General features: G+C 42.7%; 1 protein-coding gene across 1 annotated transcript in view; it reads left to right on the forward strand.

Annotated features, from left to right (window-relative positions):
- RMC1 (regulator of MON1-CCZ1) overlaps positions 1-16,834 on the forward strand; it is a 219,715-nt gene that overhangs the window by 33,539 nt on the left and 169,342 nt on the right. Inside the window, exons 3-4 of the mRNA XM_069220023.1 lie at positions 1,520-1,604; positions 13,863-13,919. Coding sequence (XP_069076124.1) covers positions 1,520-1,604; positions 13,863-13,919 — 142 coding nt within the window. The remainder of the gene's footprint in view (positions 1-1,519; positions 1,605-13,862; positions 13,920-16,834) is intronic.

Here is a 16,834-nt window from a genome sequence, read left to right on the forward strand (position 1 = left end):
GGCTGCATTGCTAAATCCAGAATCTCTGCCCTCAGCATTTAACCTTCACAGCTCATAATGTTAAAGACTAGTTATTGTTTGATCGCTACTGCATTTTGGGATAAGAGGAGTCCAAGTGAGCCATTTTTCCTCTGTGAATCTCTCCATGGAGATGTATTGTAGTGAAGACCTGTCTTCCGCAGGAGGAAGAAAGTGTCTCCTCTAGGATTACCACAATTCCTTGCAGCCATGCTCACACACAATGTTTTTACAGGCCCACCACACTAGGCACAGTTTCTCTGGCATGCTGGCACAGAACACCTTATTCATTATTTGTGCCATTTAAGCCATCGTTCTCAGAAAAGACCGCTTGGAAATAGTGTTTGTAAACCTTTAATGTCTGAATAGTTGCAATTGTGTAGACACAAAAATAACAAACTGTGTGAATACTTCAGAAATATAGGGAGGTTGCACTGTACTCTGCTTTATCGTGTAAAGAATGACCTCTTGCATCATTTCAGTTTGTAATTTTTTAGCAGACAAACCACTTTCCCTTGAAATTTTTGGGATGTGCATGGATAAAATGGTTTAATATACATTCACCTCAGTGACCCCCCCCTTTCACCCTCCCCCCACTCGTAACAATGTGGATCTTCTGGATTGGTGACCTACCTTTACCTTCATATTGTACAAGCTTATAACTTTAGTAGAGTGTGACCTCCTCTTGTATTGCTTACACCTAATAAATAGTTGAAAGAGCCAATAACACTTAAATACATTATTCAGTATTCTTCTTCCTCATAATGGCCTTTGGTACTATTTGATTAGAGCAGGGCATATTAGACACTTCACAATCTAACTGCCCTCTCTCTGTTACTTTAGGGTTCCACATATTAAATGACTGGCTGCTTCTTCCATTTATAAAATGCTCTACTATTTGTCCTTGGTATTATATAGATCTACTAATGCCTGAGGAAATAAGATACAGTGGAGTTCTTTTTTCCCCAAAGTGTTCATATCTCCCAATTCCACATTCCACACCTCACATTAGGGGGAAAAGGTGGTACTTCTGTACCTTTTCCTTCATTCAAAGCTACAGAGTCCACAATATTGCATTATTTTATTTGCACAAATTTTGTCAGGTTTGTGCCAGGTGACATTTATGCAGAGAAAAGATGCATTATTGTGTAAACTTTGCACCTGATTCGGAATTACAACTTGTGTGCAAATACTCAATGACGCCTAAATTAGAATTTTCTGCAGCTGTCAGTTGATGACCTATGTATAGTCCCTCCATAGGTCAATTCAATCCTTGAGTCTGTGTGCTAAGTACTTCACACAAACAAATGATCAATGTTGTGTGTTTTTTGTCCACTTTTATTCACTACAGTGCAACATTCATGTATTTCTGCTGGATTCATTTAGTTTAACAGTTTATATAGCTTACCTTATCCTTCTAGAATTACTTTCACTCGCACAGCTTCCTCTTATTTTGAATGTAGCCAAAAGCTGACATTTTCATGTGTACTTTGTCTTAAAGGATGGAAGACAAGGGGGAGGTGAAATGCATCAAATTTTCCATTGGGAACAGGATTTTGGCGATACAGCGAACCCCAAAGGCAGTGGTAAGCATTTTGTTCTGAGAGATGTGATTGTGTTAGATATGATTACTAAAGGGAGTATTGGTTCCCTACATGAATCTTTGAAAACCATATATAAATGAATTAAAAGAGAGAGTCTCTGACCGCTTTGTGCATTCCTAGTTGTCTCACTAGTTCTTACTGGTTGCCTTCATATACCTTGTTCAGATGGATAATATTGAATGGATATTATTGCCTTTTGTGATCTCACCACAGACAGTGTCTGTCTGTCATTGACGGCATTGCATGCAATAATAAATAGAAGGGGCTTTTGGTCAGCTCCTTGCTCATGATTGGCTGTATGTCTTTCTAGTCTCGATCACTTCCCTGCTCTTGAACTGATGGCTATCTTATGTATTTTTGTGTTTGCTCCTACGTTTGAACATATATTGTTTAGCCTGGGTTTGATTTTTTTTGTTTTGTTGGTATTGCCATTTGTGATGTAGCACCTCTCAGAAGTTCATATCCTGCTCCTTTTTTAACTTTTCCTCAATCATGCGCTTGCATTCTTTATGGTTCCTAACTCCTTATTCTGTCTTTGTGTCTGTACATCAATCTCTAATTTATGTTGTGTTGTCTGCTTCTTCTGAGACTGAGCAGTGCTGTGGCTGGTATCTGGGTATCACTCCCCTCATTCACTTCTTCCCCACCCCCCCCATTCGCTTCTCCCCCAACCCATACTCCTTTTCCCATCAGCTTTTCTCTCCCTTCCTGCATTTTTTTTTTCCTTCTGCTGTTGCCCATCTTTTGTTGCCTCCCTCTCTGCGCCAAACCATCTGGATTGTCAATGCCAGATGGTTTTAAAATTGTGCCTGCTTTTGGTAAAGACAACAATAGCAGCCAGCCATCTCTGAATTTGAAAGTATAGAAAATGTTATTTTCTTTGATTTCAAGATGGCAACCGTGTTTCGTCTACATGCATGCACATATAAAAATGTTGTTTTCTATATTTTGAATATGGCCTCCCTAATGAGTCTCTATGCATATTGCAAACCTAAGGAACAAATACTACCATATTATGATGAACTGTGATGAAGTTTGGACCACTAAAGAAAACATCTGTCGCCTTAGTGTTTATCAAAATCCCTGCTACTCCTTTCCAAGCTCACTTTCCACAGATACTGTTATTTTAGAAGAAGCTACCAGAAATGCATATCTCTGTTATTATCGTGAACATTTATGTCCGCTGAACTGAAAAAACGTTGCCGCTTACAAAACATATACATCCATATTATAACTACATGTACATAGGACATCTGTGAATTGGTGTAATATCTTGATTTTCAATAATTCATTAAATGTTCTTGCTGTTCACCTTCAAGAATTATTTTTGATGTTTCATGTATGCCCTATTCCGGCCTCCTCCACTGTGTGTCCTTCAACATCTCATTCCACTCATCTGATTGCTTACAAGAATTTCCATAGACAAGACTGTTGAACATAAGGATGCCCGAACTAGAGCTAATGCATATTTTTAGTAATATGAACAAGTTTGCTACCATTTCATAAATGGTATGCTTATTTATCTTGGCTGGCACAGCCCAGCATAACACACAGTAGATTTTTTTGAGAGGGGACCCTAAAATTAAAGCTAGGTGAATAAGAGTGATCAAGCGGCAGAGATTGACAATCTCTTGCTCGTTCAACATCTTGTGATGTTTACATTTCTAGTTTAGTAGGATTATCCCAAGGGGGGTGGAGGGTGGGGGCGATTCAACATTGTTAAACTTCTGATCAACAAATTACTAAGGCCCTCTCTTACCGCCGGGCGGCCGCCAATGCAGCCACACTCCCGCCGCTGTCATTATGAGATCCCTGCTGGGCCGCAACACAGGAGCTGGCTCCAAATGGAGCCGGTGGTGTTGCAGCCGTGCGATGGGTGCAGTTGCACCCGTCGTGCTTTTCACTGTCTGCTATGCAGACAGTGAAAAGCTGCATGGGGCCCTGTCAGGGGGCCCCTGCACTGCCCATGGCATGGGCAGTGAAACTCCCCGAACCGGCAGCCTTTTCCTGGCGGTTTGAGGCTGGCGGTCGGGGACTCGTAATCCCCTGGGCATCGCTGCAAGCAACGCTGCCCAGGTGGATTATCACCGCCGGGGCAAATGTGGGGCGAAACCGCCAGCGCTTCTGCTGCGGTCATAATTCCCTGGATTACACTGCCAGCCTGTTGGCGGTGCAATCGCCACAACAGCGCTGGCGGTCTTTGACCGGCAGGGTTGTAATGACCCCCTAAGTTTGGAGTAGCTTTTTTGAGTATTGCAATACTCGTGGCAGATACCAAGTGTGTTAGTAAGTATCCAGGGCAGATCAAAAATAACTTATGAAAGTCAAATTCTACTGGGTTCTAAAGTGTGTCTTCAATTATAAATAGAGCCAAGTAACCGTAGTTTTGATGATTACTCCTACCTGCAGATTACTCACTTGTAGAACAACCCAAGGCATCAGACTGGTTCTAGAAATTCAAAGCTCTCACGTCGCTGATAGATGGCGCGGGTGCCGGAAGTGGCATTAGGTGATGTCACAGAAGCCGTATAGTACCCGCTCCAGGCCAGTGGCATCAGTTACTTTTTCAACACCTGTAGAAGGGAACACGTCGAGAAAATAAACACTCCAAAAAACGAGATCTCCAAACGTTAAGATAAAACGTTGAGTGAGTAAGCGCTGTATTTATTGCGGGTCCACGGCAGGCACAGGTGTCCATACAGAATCAAATCCAGATCGCCTCAGCCGTCTGTGAGATCTAGAACCTCCACTCAAGAACAGTTAGAGGATTGAAAGTAAACATCAAGCTTGTACATACTTGAAACATGTAAAATGTAAACAATATCTTAAGAACTAATAATGTAAACTATACTTATAAAAGTTATAACATTAAAGTATATGCACATACAACCGTCCGGAGCTCCGTCTCTCCGAAGCCTTTTGGAAATATTTTTTCCACACAAACATTTTTTGCGCAGTATCATGGCTCCACCAGAGCGCTCGAGCTTCAAGCCACGTAGAGATTGCAAGGCACAGATGTCTGTTTCTGACCACCATCCTATTAGTTTGTGGTGTTTGGGCTCTGATCATGACTCGCAGCACTGCAACTCTTGCCTCAGTATGAACTCTAAGGCCGTCAGAAGCTCAGCCCAAAACCTTTTGTGGCCCGGGCTCGTGAAGACAGAAGACATTGTTGTCACTCTCGATCCCCTTCAAGGTCACCTTCTTCATACGAGATCAAGAGGAAAAAAAGCATAAAAAACATTAAAACACGTTTGGGTAAAGGTAAGTCTCCAAAACATCCCTGGGCACCAACAGGATCATCTTCCTTGGAGCCAGAGTTAGATCATTTGAGGTCCAGCTCTCCAGACGGCTCTGCACCTGCTTTTCACCTGATCCATGATGTCACTATTCTGATGCTTATGCCACCAGCGCCACCTTCCTTCCTGAGCCTTTGGCACCGGTACCCTTCTCATCCGAACCGATGCCTAGACAAGCACAACTAGAGTTCCAGGCTCTTGGCAATGACCCAGCAGCCTTCTGAAATGCTATGTTCAACATTTTTGCAAAAAATCAACCGTCTGATGTCAATCCCGCCATGCTGGCTCCATTTTTCACACAATTAACTAGGTTCACTTGGCCTCCACTGATGCAGTAGAAGGCTCTGACTGTCTGAATACATCTTGATTTCCAGACAGGCAGAAGGTGGTTTAGAGAAGAAAGTTTAAAGAAGAAAGTTTATTCACAGCACATCATCAAAGTGGCTCTTTGTCTGTCAGCTGCTCATCCAGAACATGCGTTCTAAATTCTAAACAGCTACACAGAGTGAAGCCTTGCAATTAAACATAAACACAATCTCTGTGTACAGATACATAAATAGATAATATGTAAATTAAATATTCTTACAAGAAAGTTATCTAAAACAATAAAGATAATAATAAATGTGTCTGATTTTTAACACATCTTCCTCCCCCCCCCCCCCCCAAAAAAAAGACAACAGCTTACTAAAAAAAATCTTTGTATTTTCCAGGTGCATGACTCACTCGATTATTTTCCTTGACTCTTGAAGTCACCGAATCAAAACAAGGAATAATCTCTTCATTCATCACTGAATCCGCATTTTCCAATCCTTGCCTTTCTATTGTACAGCCATCATTCCATTTAGGTTTGTCAATCTTAAGAAGAGTATTCTCCTCTAATTATTTTTCCATTCTATCATCTTCTCTCTGGTTCCTGACACACGTCTGACATTCCATACCTTTCTGTCCTGTGTAATTAAACTATTAGTGTTAACCTTTCTTACTTTCATCGCTTTGCCATATTTTGGTGTGCCTTTTGTCAAAGTTCCTGGCAGCCGGATTCTCACCCAACCACCCACTTCAAGCTTGGGTTCTTTCACATTCCCCTTAGTCATACCATGTTTTCATTCTACTTTGTTTCTTTTCCACATCCTCAACATCAACCACATCAATCTTCTTTACCCACCTCTTCTTGAACCACCATGGACACAATTTAGATACAGGATCTCTCGCTTTTAATAATTTGAAAGGACTGACTTCTGTGATAGTATGAGATATTATCCTATATAACCATAATTTCTCTCTCAATATATTTTTCCACTCATCACCAAACTGTTTAGCATCCATTACCCACTCTTCTAGTACACAGTTGAATCCCTCCACCTGTCCATTCCCTTGAGGTTCATACAAGGCTGTGGTGATATGTTGTATTTTACATTCCCTGTAAAAATCTTCCATTTCTTTATACTTCAACTGGACACTATTGTCTGTTATCAACACCTCAGTGTACCCTTCTATCAAAAAAATCTCTTTGAGAAACTCAATAACTACACTGGTGGTAAATGTATTAAGGATAATGCCCAATTTGCATTGATTATTCCAGCCAAGGACATTTACTCCCCTTTCAGCTATATATAATTTGACTTGAGCCACCCTGTCTTTAAAGTATACGTCAACCAGTTCATATCTTATAATCATTAATGGCAGATTTCTTTAACTGGTGTCTGTCTAACACTTCAGCAAGTTTCTCAATGAAATAACTTCTAGTAACAATAGTCCATGGAGGGCCTGAATCAGCCATGAGTTCCAAGCAAACATTCTAAACCTTTACAACACACTTGGGTTGACTTTTAACTTCATGTTCCACCTCAATTGCATTAAGATTCTTAATGGTAAATGCAACTCCTCTAGTGCACATCTCAAGTTTACCACACTCACATTTTCCGCTACGCTCTCTGCCTTCCCCAATATATGATGTTTTTGCTTTTGAACTTGTAATATTCTTTTTTGTGTCTCTATATACTTGAGCAAAATGTCCTGCCAGGTCACATTTAGTACATTCTTTTCCAATTGCAGTACACTGGGAAAATGAGGCAATATGATTGGTACTACCACATCTGTAACATGTAGTGATCTTTTCACCTTTAACATTACTATTTTGAAATCATGCACTATTCACCACACACACTTTTTTTCATTTTGGTTAATAGCACAAACCTCTTAACTATTGTGACATTTGTTGGGCACTGAATTCATCAATTTTTCTGGCTGTTCCAAAGATTTTGCAGTAGCAATGGCATCTTGCAATTTTGGGTCCCCCATGACCCATAACTGTTCCTCTATTTTCTTTACTTTTTACATGGACTACAAATTGATCTCTGATCACTTCATCAGTCATAGGCCCAAAAGTGCATGTCATAGAAAGGGCTCTTAAAGCAGTGAGAAAATCGCCTTCCTTCTGTGATCTAGTAAAACATTTGTACTTGTTTAAAGCAATACTGATGTTAGGCTTTCTTATAAATTATAAATTCCTCCTTCCATCCTATCCACGGTATCACAGGTTCCCTTTTGTTTTGCAGAAATTTGACTGGAGGATCAAACTGCATGTTTAACTGTGATTAAACCCTTACAATACTTTAAAATAAGAAATTAATAAAAATAAACCTAGCCACTGTTGTCAGAATGCTGAATGGACCTGCAAAAAAGAACTTATTAATTAAAACAATAAGTTAACATAAATAAAGTGGTCACTTTTGTCTGGAGGTTGTGTATAGCAAATTGTTTTCTGAACAGGTTGTCCTATTTTTCATGAATATTTAGTCCTATGTTGTTGTTAATGACAACCAAGCTCTCTGTGTGTATATTATTGTGGAGCAGATGAGTGTAAGGTAGGTTGTCCTATTTTTCTTTCCATTAATGTTTAGTCCTATGTTGATGACAACCAGCAGATGAGGAGAAGAGAAGACAAGTGTAAGGAGGCATCCAAGGAGAAGAAACCAGACTCCTGACAGTAAGTTAATAAATTATCCAGGAAGGTCAAATTTCCTAATGTTTATTTATTGCCCACACAATTTTTTTGGTTGTTGTGCGTGAGTAAGATAAATCAGATTGCCAGTAAGTGCAAACACTGTGTAAGCGCATATAATGAAAACCAATAGAAGCATGGGGCAGTAAATGTATTCGCTCTCAGACAGTTCCAAAAGAAATGCTTCAGCATAAAGCGCGAGGCAGCACATGTCAAATGAGTTTAAATAATGCATTTAACATGCTGCAAAGGTAACCATCTCTTCTGCGAAGAGTATGAGTCCTAGTACTTAAAATGATTTAACACTGCACTGTAAACTGGAACAAGCATATTACAGACCGCAGATGAAAAGTCCTTTAAAATATGTCACTGTTGTGTCAAAGCGACGATGAGCTGAACGTTGCCTTAATGCACAGCAAGGTGGCAGTAATAAATCCAACCGATGGTGAAGTACTATTCTCAGTCAATTGCAATAGAAAAAAATGACCCAACTCACTGTTTCTTAGATGCTTGAAATAACTGCATGTGAAGCACGATCGACAATAGCCCCAGAAGCTAAAGATAAATTCTCCCCAAAATGTACCTGTGCTGTGTATATAACAGATGACTGTATGCTCTGGGCTCTCGTCACCAATTTTGTAGAATATATCTTGATTTCCAGACAGGCAGAAGGTGGTTTGAAGAAGAAAGTTTATTCACAGCACAGCATCAAAGTGGCTCTGCGTCTGTCAGCTGCTCAGCCAGAACATGAGTTCTAAATTCTGAACAGCTGCACAGAGCGGAGCACAATCTCCAAATAACGATACATAAATAAATAATATGTAAACTAAATATTCTTACAAGAAGGTTATCTAAAACAATAAAGAAGATGATAAATATCTCTGAATGTAACACAGGCTCTGTCCCAGAAGCCACTAATAGCACCTCTGCCAGAGCCAAAGACGGAGCCTATACCACCACCACCACCTCTTCCTCTCCCTCTTCCTCTAACCACAGATCCTCCCCCACCATAGATCCCATAGGAAGACTTACGATTACTTGAGTAGGAATGCCACAGAGAGATACCAACTGTTTGGTTCTGATTCTGATCTTCTACCCTATACAGAAGATGAGGCACATATTTTTGAAATACCTGGGTTGTCTTCAGTAAGTGCCTGGATACTACCACAGAGATAGAAATCGAATTTCCTGTCTGTCGGCCCACCTAGTCCAGCAGTTCTTTCCCTTCATTCAGTGATCAAAAAAGAAGCTGAGGTTCTTGACTTGCAGCTCCCTGTAGTTGATTGCAAGGCAAATCTATTGACAGAAGCTTAATAGGCAGGAAGTAGAACCTGGGAAGAAAATGTTCTCTTCCTCCATTCTAGCATTGTGGTCCGTGAACACCACAAGCCTTTTAGACCGTTACTCCCATACTTTATGAGACATGGTTGCGTGCATGCTGGCACAGGTCCCGGAGGAAGCACCAGCCGTTCTCTCTCAAGTGGGTTGCTGATGGGCGAGACATAGCTAAATTCATGATTCAATATGGACTGGATACGACTGACTCACTGGGTAGATCGGTTACAATTGACGGTGGCCTTGAGGCGCCACACTTGGTTGAGGACATCTGGATTTTAGGGGATGTCCATGCTGTGCTTATAGACTCGCCCTTCGATGGCGGCCATCTCTTCGAAGATCAAGTAGACTCGACGCTTGATCGCTTTAAGGAGTCCTAGGCTACAGCACGGTCCTTGGGCCTCACAGCTGTCCCTTGCTCCCCCCCGAGTCTGTTTTTCTCCCCTTTCGTGGCTACAGTAGGTGCACCCAACAACGCCCCTGTGGTATCCAGCGTCCTCGTGGATCAGGGGCCTGAGGTCAGCCCAGTCCACCACCCCTCCCACTGCAGCCTCCAAACCTTCCTAGTGTTACGCTTCACCATAAGGGGTAGGTCGGAGGCAGGATTCGCTATCACCTGCCCTGCTGGGAATCCATCACGTTAGACAGGTGGGTTTTGCAAATAGTCCGAAGGTGCTACGCCCTCCCCTTCAAGACTACCCATCTATCAGTGCTACCATCCTACAATCGGGTGACAGGGGATCACTTGGCACTTCTCCGCGAGGAGGATACAGCTCTCTTGGCCAAGAGAGCCATAGAGAAGGGTCCCTTTGCCAGAAGTAGGCCGTGGTTGTTATTCCCGATACTTTCCGGTTTCCGGTTTCTAGACCTCCTGTTCCTCAAACTTAAACAAAAAGGAGAAGTTCAAAATGCTCACTCTGGCCCAGGTCCTGTCTGCCCTGGACCCAGGAGACTGAATGGTAGCATTGGACCTCCCGGATGCATATTTCCATATTGCCGTCCTGCTTGCCCACAGATGTAACTTGTGGTTCACGGTAGGCCACATGTATTTTCAGTCTCCCACTCCCCTTTGGCCTTACCAGCATCCCTTGAGTGTTCACCAAAGTGATGGCAGTGGTCGCAGTTCATCTGCGCAGGGCAGGGGTTTCTGCCCACATCTGGTGGGCTCTCTGAATGCCAGAGCCGACAAACTCAGCCGTCAATGCCTAGTCGATTACGAATGGAGTCTCCATCCGGAGGTGGTGCAAGGTCTCTTTCAGCAACGGAGGAGAGCCTTGGTTAGATCTGTTTCTCTCTGCAGAGCACGCACAATGTCAGCTGTTTTGCGCATTGGAGTTTCCAAGGAGGCACGCGCTCAGTGACACCTCTCGTCTCAAGTGGAACTTAGGCCTCCTTTCTGCCAAATATCCCTTCTGCCCAGAGTTGTCAAGAAGATCAGAAACAACCGGGCCCAAGTAATTCTTGTGGCTCTGGATTGGGCATGAAGAGTCTGGTACCACGAGCTCTTGTGCATGGCCATCAATCCTCCAAGCACACTGCTCCTTGGGGAGTATCATCTGTCGCAGCAGCAGGGGACGCTTCTCCACCCAAACCTGTCCAGTTTCGACTTCTTGCATGGAGATTGAGTGGCGGCAGTTGACAGCTTTTGACCTTCTGCCTGAAGTCTGTAATGTTATCTTGGCAGCCAGGCGTCCCTCCACCAAAATGGTATAAGCCTGTTGTTGGAACAAATTTGTTCCATGGTATACAGACAGGTCTTTTGACCCCCTCTCTGCCCCTCTTTCTGAGGTCATTTTGTTTGTTATTTCTCTAGCCAGCAGGGCTCTGCTCTGGGCACCCTCGAGCGTTATTTGTCTGCTATCTCGGCTTCCTCTTTGCTTAAATGTTCCATTGTTGGAATTATTCCTGATGTGTCTTACCCATATGTTTAACCCTTCTCCCTTCATAATGCCCCAATGGGATTTGAACTTGGTTCTTTCTTCTTTGCTGATGTGTGGTCCTTTTGAGCCACTTTATAACTATCCACTTTGGCTTCTTACTCTAAAGACAGCCATCCTGGTCGCCATCACTCCTGCTCGCAGAGTGAGTGAGCTGCAGGCCCTTTCTTCAAAGCCACATTTTATTTCCATCCACACCCTGACAAGGTGGTGCTCTGTACCAGGGCTTCCTCTTTTTACCTAAAGTGGTCATGCCCTTTCATGTAAGTCAATACATAACCTTGCCTACTTTTTCTAGTTTGGTGATCTTAGCGAGCGGGACCATGTTAGACGTTGAAAAGTGTTGAGCTGAGTGAGGATCTTTAGGGCACTCTGCAGCAAGTGTCTTAAGGTTCTGATGTGAACTGTGGTAGCCTGACCCTCTGTGCTCTTCTGGTGAGGAAGGACCTGATCCATTTCAGGGCTTTGTCTCAGATGCTGGCGTCATGCAGTGTGTCGCAGAGGGTGGAGTGTGAGTCGGTGTCAGATACAGCAGAGAGGTTGAGGAGGATAAGTACAGTGGTGCCTCTGCGGTCCAGTAGGATGCGTATGTTGTCGGTGCTAAGAGTGTGCGTTTGGTGCTGTCGTTGCTTCTGAATCCGGACTGGGAAGGGTCTAATATGGTTTGTCTCGAGGAACTCTGTGAGTTGCTGGTTGATGGCTTTTTCTGTTATCTTGGCTGGGAAAGGGAGCAGAGAGGTGGGTCTGTAGTCTTTCAGCGTCCTAGGGTCGGCTGTAGGTTTCTTGAATAGTTGGCTGATTTTGGGCATGATTACAGTCTGAGGGGAATGTGGCGTTCTTGAAGGATAGGTTGATGGTTTGGCCAAGCTACGGTGCTGTGAAGGCACTGGCCAAGTTCAGGATGTGATGAGGGCATGAACCTGATGGTGCACCTGAGTGGATGGAGTTCATCAGTCTTTGGGTGTCCTCTATAGTGATGGGGGTCCAGGAGTTCAGTATCTTGTGGGGTGGTAGGTCCGTGATGGTGATCGGTGCTTGTGGACTTTGGTGCCTGAAGCCTTCGTAAATATCCTGAATCTTTCTGTGAAAGGATGTAACAAGGTCGTTGCAGGGGTCAAGGGAGGGATAGATGAGGTGTCTGCCCCGGGGTTCGTGAGCTCATTGACGATGACGAAGAGCTCTTTGCTGTTGTGAGTGCTGGTGTTGAGGCATGCTTGAAAGGTAACTTTTTTGGCTTCACTGATGTTCTGGTGCTGCATGGTGACTGCATTTTAGTAGGCTTTGCCGTCTTTGGTGGATTTGCTGAACCTCCATTTACATTCTAATTGTGTGCCTTTTGCGCTTGGATTCCTGTAAGTCTGGCGTAAACCACTTGGGAGTTTTGCTGTGACAATTCCCTGCTGAATTTCTTAAGGGGGGCTATGTTGTCGGCGCAGTCTGAGAGCCAGCAGTGTAGGTTAATTGCAGCTTCATTAACATCTGTTGCATCAGGTGGGAGGGAGTGGTTGATGTCAACGTGCCGGGGTGTCGCCTATATATGACCCGCAACGTTGTATCCGATGACCACAGCAGACGCGGAGTCGACCATTGCCACCTAAAGTTGCGCAGGGGTACTGCTCAAGGAAAAATCTCCGGATCCAGACTGATGTCTGAGGTAAATTCTAAGGTAATAAATCTGCAACTAGAACATGTCTCTACCAGATAATTCGTTACCGAAGGGAAGTAACTTGTTCATCAAGCACCTGACTCTCACCTTTGCCAAGCAGTCCAAGACTTACTGAAGGAAGTGGTGCAAGCTAGAATCTATTAACATAGTAAAACACAGAAGTATCAAATAATAAATCAATGTCCTGTCCGTGCTTTACTTTTATAAAACCCTAATAAATGAGCTAATTACTACACACAAAATAAAGATACACTGCATCAAGCATGGGACATGGGGAACCCCAGTCCAGGGGTATCCCACCTCTCATGTTCCCAAGCACACTCATGCATACTACTTACAGTTGTTGGAATTGGAGGGCTTAGTCGTGACTTACTATACAGGTTTGTGTGGGGGAGGAAGAGGGAAGTAAGCTGGAATCTGCAGGGGTTCAGGTTAAAAGGACTGTATCTCTCTATTATCAGAAGGTAACAACAGTTGATGTCATTGTAGCCACCCATCGCAATAGGAGCACAACTTTAAAATATACCTGTGACCCTCAGTGTTTACAGGCAACATACATAATTATATTTAGTACTTGTCAGGAGACTAATTACAGTGGTCTCTGAGAAGAAAACATATCAGGTAATTCTAAATGATAGAAGAAGATGCAGATGATCACTCTGAGACATTGCCAGGCACAATACATTCTACTTCATTTTGGAAAACCATTGAGGATTTATGTGCCGCTCTGAAGGTGGAATCTCTTTTGGTGCTGCTTAGATCCTTCCTGAGAGCATATGAACATTTTTATCAGATCTTGTTGAGCACCCCAGAATCTTTCTAGATGAGTAGTCAATAGACCATATTTTACAAGAAAGTGAGTACCTCACTTATAAGCAGACAGTGTCAGTTATTGTTCTGCATTAGTTTTGTATGGCTAGAAGAGACCGTGTTTACTGTGTTACAGTCATATTCACTACGTCTGCAAGTTAATTTGGTAATTATTTTTTCTTTATTTAGGATTTCCTAAACTTCATACCAGACTGCCCCCAGACAGACTATTCACAGGAATGCAAGGTAAGTAGTGATCTTCCACTGTTAAACTTGAATACATTAATTAATATCAGTTATAAGTACACAGGCTATAAGCCTTCTTTGCTTAGGTCGTTTCTAAAAGCCCATGTCACTCACAACCACTTTCTGTAGATCTTTTTATGAGGTCACAGTGTCTAGTGTTGGTAATTACTGATTTCAGACCCAAGGTAGATGTCTTTTTGGGTTTAGAAGGTTAACCGTGCTCCGAGTTTTCAAACAAAGTCTGAAAAACCAGGAAAAATGGTGATATATTTTTATTTTTAAAAAAAATGTATTTAATTGAGAATGAGCAACATAATATTAAAAAATTGACAGAAATTTAAAGAGGTAAACTGAATTCTGGTTTTCTGTTACATCACTAATGTAAAAATAATTGGTCTTTGTTTGGTCAAAATATTACATTTATTTTTGTAAAATTTGTCAAAATGGGACAGAAAATCAGTATTGAAATCCTCATTTGTTTTACATCTCACCTAGAGACCGCTTCAGTTTTTTGGAGAGAGAGATTGCTGTCACACACGACACACCACACACTCCACAAACATATACATACATAGATATAAAAAAAAAAACGGGGCTTTCGGAGAGCCCCTTTTAGCTCGTAACTTATGTGGTTCAGCTGGCTTTAGGCGTTGGCTAACAGGTTTGCCCAACATTGCTTACGTCATCCCACTGCATTTCATGGATGAAAGCATCCTTAAACAAGCTTTGACAAAGCTAATTGGTCCAGCCTATGCTAGAGCTATTGGCTCTGCCAATGTCTGTTAGCCGTGTTGTACAGCAGCGTGGCTGCGCATTATGGCTAAAAGTAAAATTAGATAAAAAAGTGCTGTGACATAGCCAGCGCTGCCCACTTTTTTTGTTATGGTGTATGCAGGGGGTGGAGTTTAGAGGGGTGAGCAACGCCTACAACAAGAAGGTGGGAGGGATGAAGCAACACTGACACAGCTGGGGCGGTCGGGTGTCAGAGGGGAACAAGCAATGGGGGTGTAGCAACAAACCACAGTTTGGAGCTGATGGATCAGCAACTTTATGGAACTCAAATGTACAAATTCACATCTACTTTAGAAACAAAAAGGTATGTAAACAAGAACTGCCAACATTCTAAACTATCCGGATAAGGTAATAAAGTTTCTGATAAAAAATAACTTTCTGAAATAGTTTCACAGGGGCCTGCTAAGCCTGAACGTTCAGTTGATGGAAACACATTCACGCACAGAACTTTTAATTGTTAAATAGAACCATGGAACTCAGCAAAGTAAAAAAAAAAATAAAAAAAAAAACACACAAAAAAACACAGAGCTGGTATAAATGGAAGAAGCTGGAGTGCCACTAAGCATTAATAACAATGACATATCAGATGATGATTTAGGTTCTGCATATTTTGGTATCCTAGGGATACAAAATCCCAGAGACTGTGAAATTGAAAGAGAGGATAGTTTCAAGCGTTGGAAAAGGAGTCATTCTTTGTTAGGTGCTTTTCCGGATTTATGCATGCCACTCTCTTGGCCTCTCCCTTCAAGGTTGGGCGTTTTACCAAGATATTTGCAGTTCTTTAATTTCAATATTGTTCTAACAAGGTAAATGGGAAAAGACCTGATAACAAGGAATTAAATAACACAGCTGCTATTGGTCCTGGCCCCTTTATATACATCCCTAAAAAAAATTGTTGTCCAGAAATTTTCATTTTCGATTTGTATTTTTGTATCATTAGAGAAGTACTTTAGCTTGGGTTAACATTGCTAATCCGGATATATATATATATAAAATATTCTGTGGTATTTGTAGCTGCACATACACATGCTATGCATATCTCTTCCGACATCTAGTGTTGGGCTCGTAGTGTTACAATTTGTCTTTCTTTGAAGAAGTCTTTTTGGAGTCACAGGATCGAGTGACCCCTCCTCTCTGTTACAGTGCGCATGGGCATCAACTCCATAGTTAGATTGTTTCCTCTCCGCTGTCGGGTTTGGACGTGTTTCCTCTCGCTCTGAGATTTCGAATCGGAAAACCTGTTAATATGTCTGTATTGTTTTGATTGCATTTCCCATCTAGCACCGAACCGGTAGTAGCGTCGGAACCTTCGTTTCGCCCTTCGGGGCGCGTGCGCCCGACTTGGGCCTGTTCGGGCCTACCGCATGGAAAGCCTGATGGATCGAACTCCATTTAGTTTCTGCCCTCGATGCCACGCGAAGTACCCATATACAGACCAACACATGGTTTTTAATTTGTGCCTTTCTCCAGACCATCGGGAGGAACATTGCAAAGCCTGTCGATCGTTTCGATCAAAGAAGACCTTTAGAGATCGCAGAGCCTGAAGACTAGAAATGGCGTCGAGAAGCACCGAACATCTCCACGTCATGGAGGAAGAGCAGGCGCAGACAGCAGTCTCAATCCGAGACACCGACTCCGAACAAGAATCGAAGACGATAGACCCATCACAGCTGGCCAGTATGTGAGTACATCTGCCCCTACACCCTTACATAAAAAACATGTGAAGGCCTTGGGTACACCACTGCCGGAAGGCCATGGGTTGGCCCGAAAAAAGACTGTTGGCGACCGACCTTCGGGGTCTGCGCCGAAAAAGGCCACTCCTTGGTCCACATCGGAGCTGAGTAAATTGGTTAAAGCTTCCACCTCAGACTCCAGTAAACGACCTCATTCCTCAGAGTCAAAAATTTGACACTCTGTTTCGGAACCAAAACAACCAATTACTTTTTCGGGAACAAAAAAGATCCAAACTTTGGTGCCGAAAAAATCCTCCTACACAGAGGAACAGGGACTTTTGAGAAAACTAAAGCAAATCTCAAAGCCCATGCAGGTATCTCACAAAGCTTCTGAAGAAGAGACTGAGAATGAGCCAATATTATAGGTTATGGATGAGTGCACCTCCTTTA

Source organism: Pleurodeles waltl, chromosome 2_2, assembly GCF_031143425.1.
Source record: "Pleurodeles waltl isolate 20211129_DDA chromosome 2_2, aPleWal1.hap1.20221129, whole genome shotgun sequence".
NCBI lineage: Eukaryota > Metazoa > Chordata > Amphibia > Caudata > Salamandridae > Pleurodeles > Pleurodeles waltl.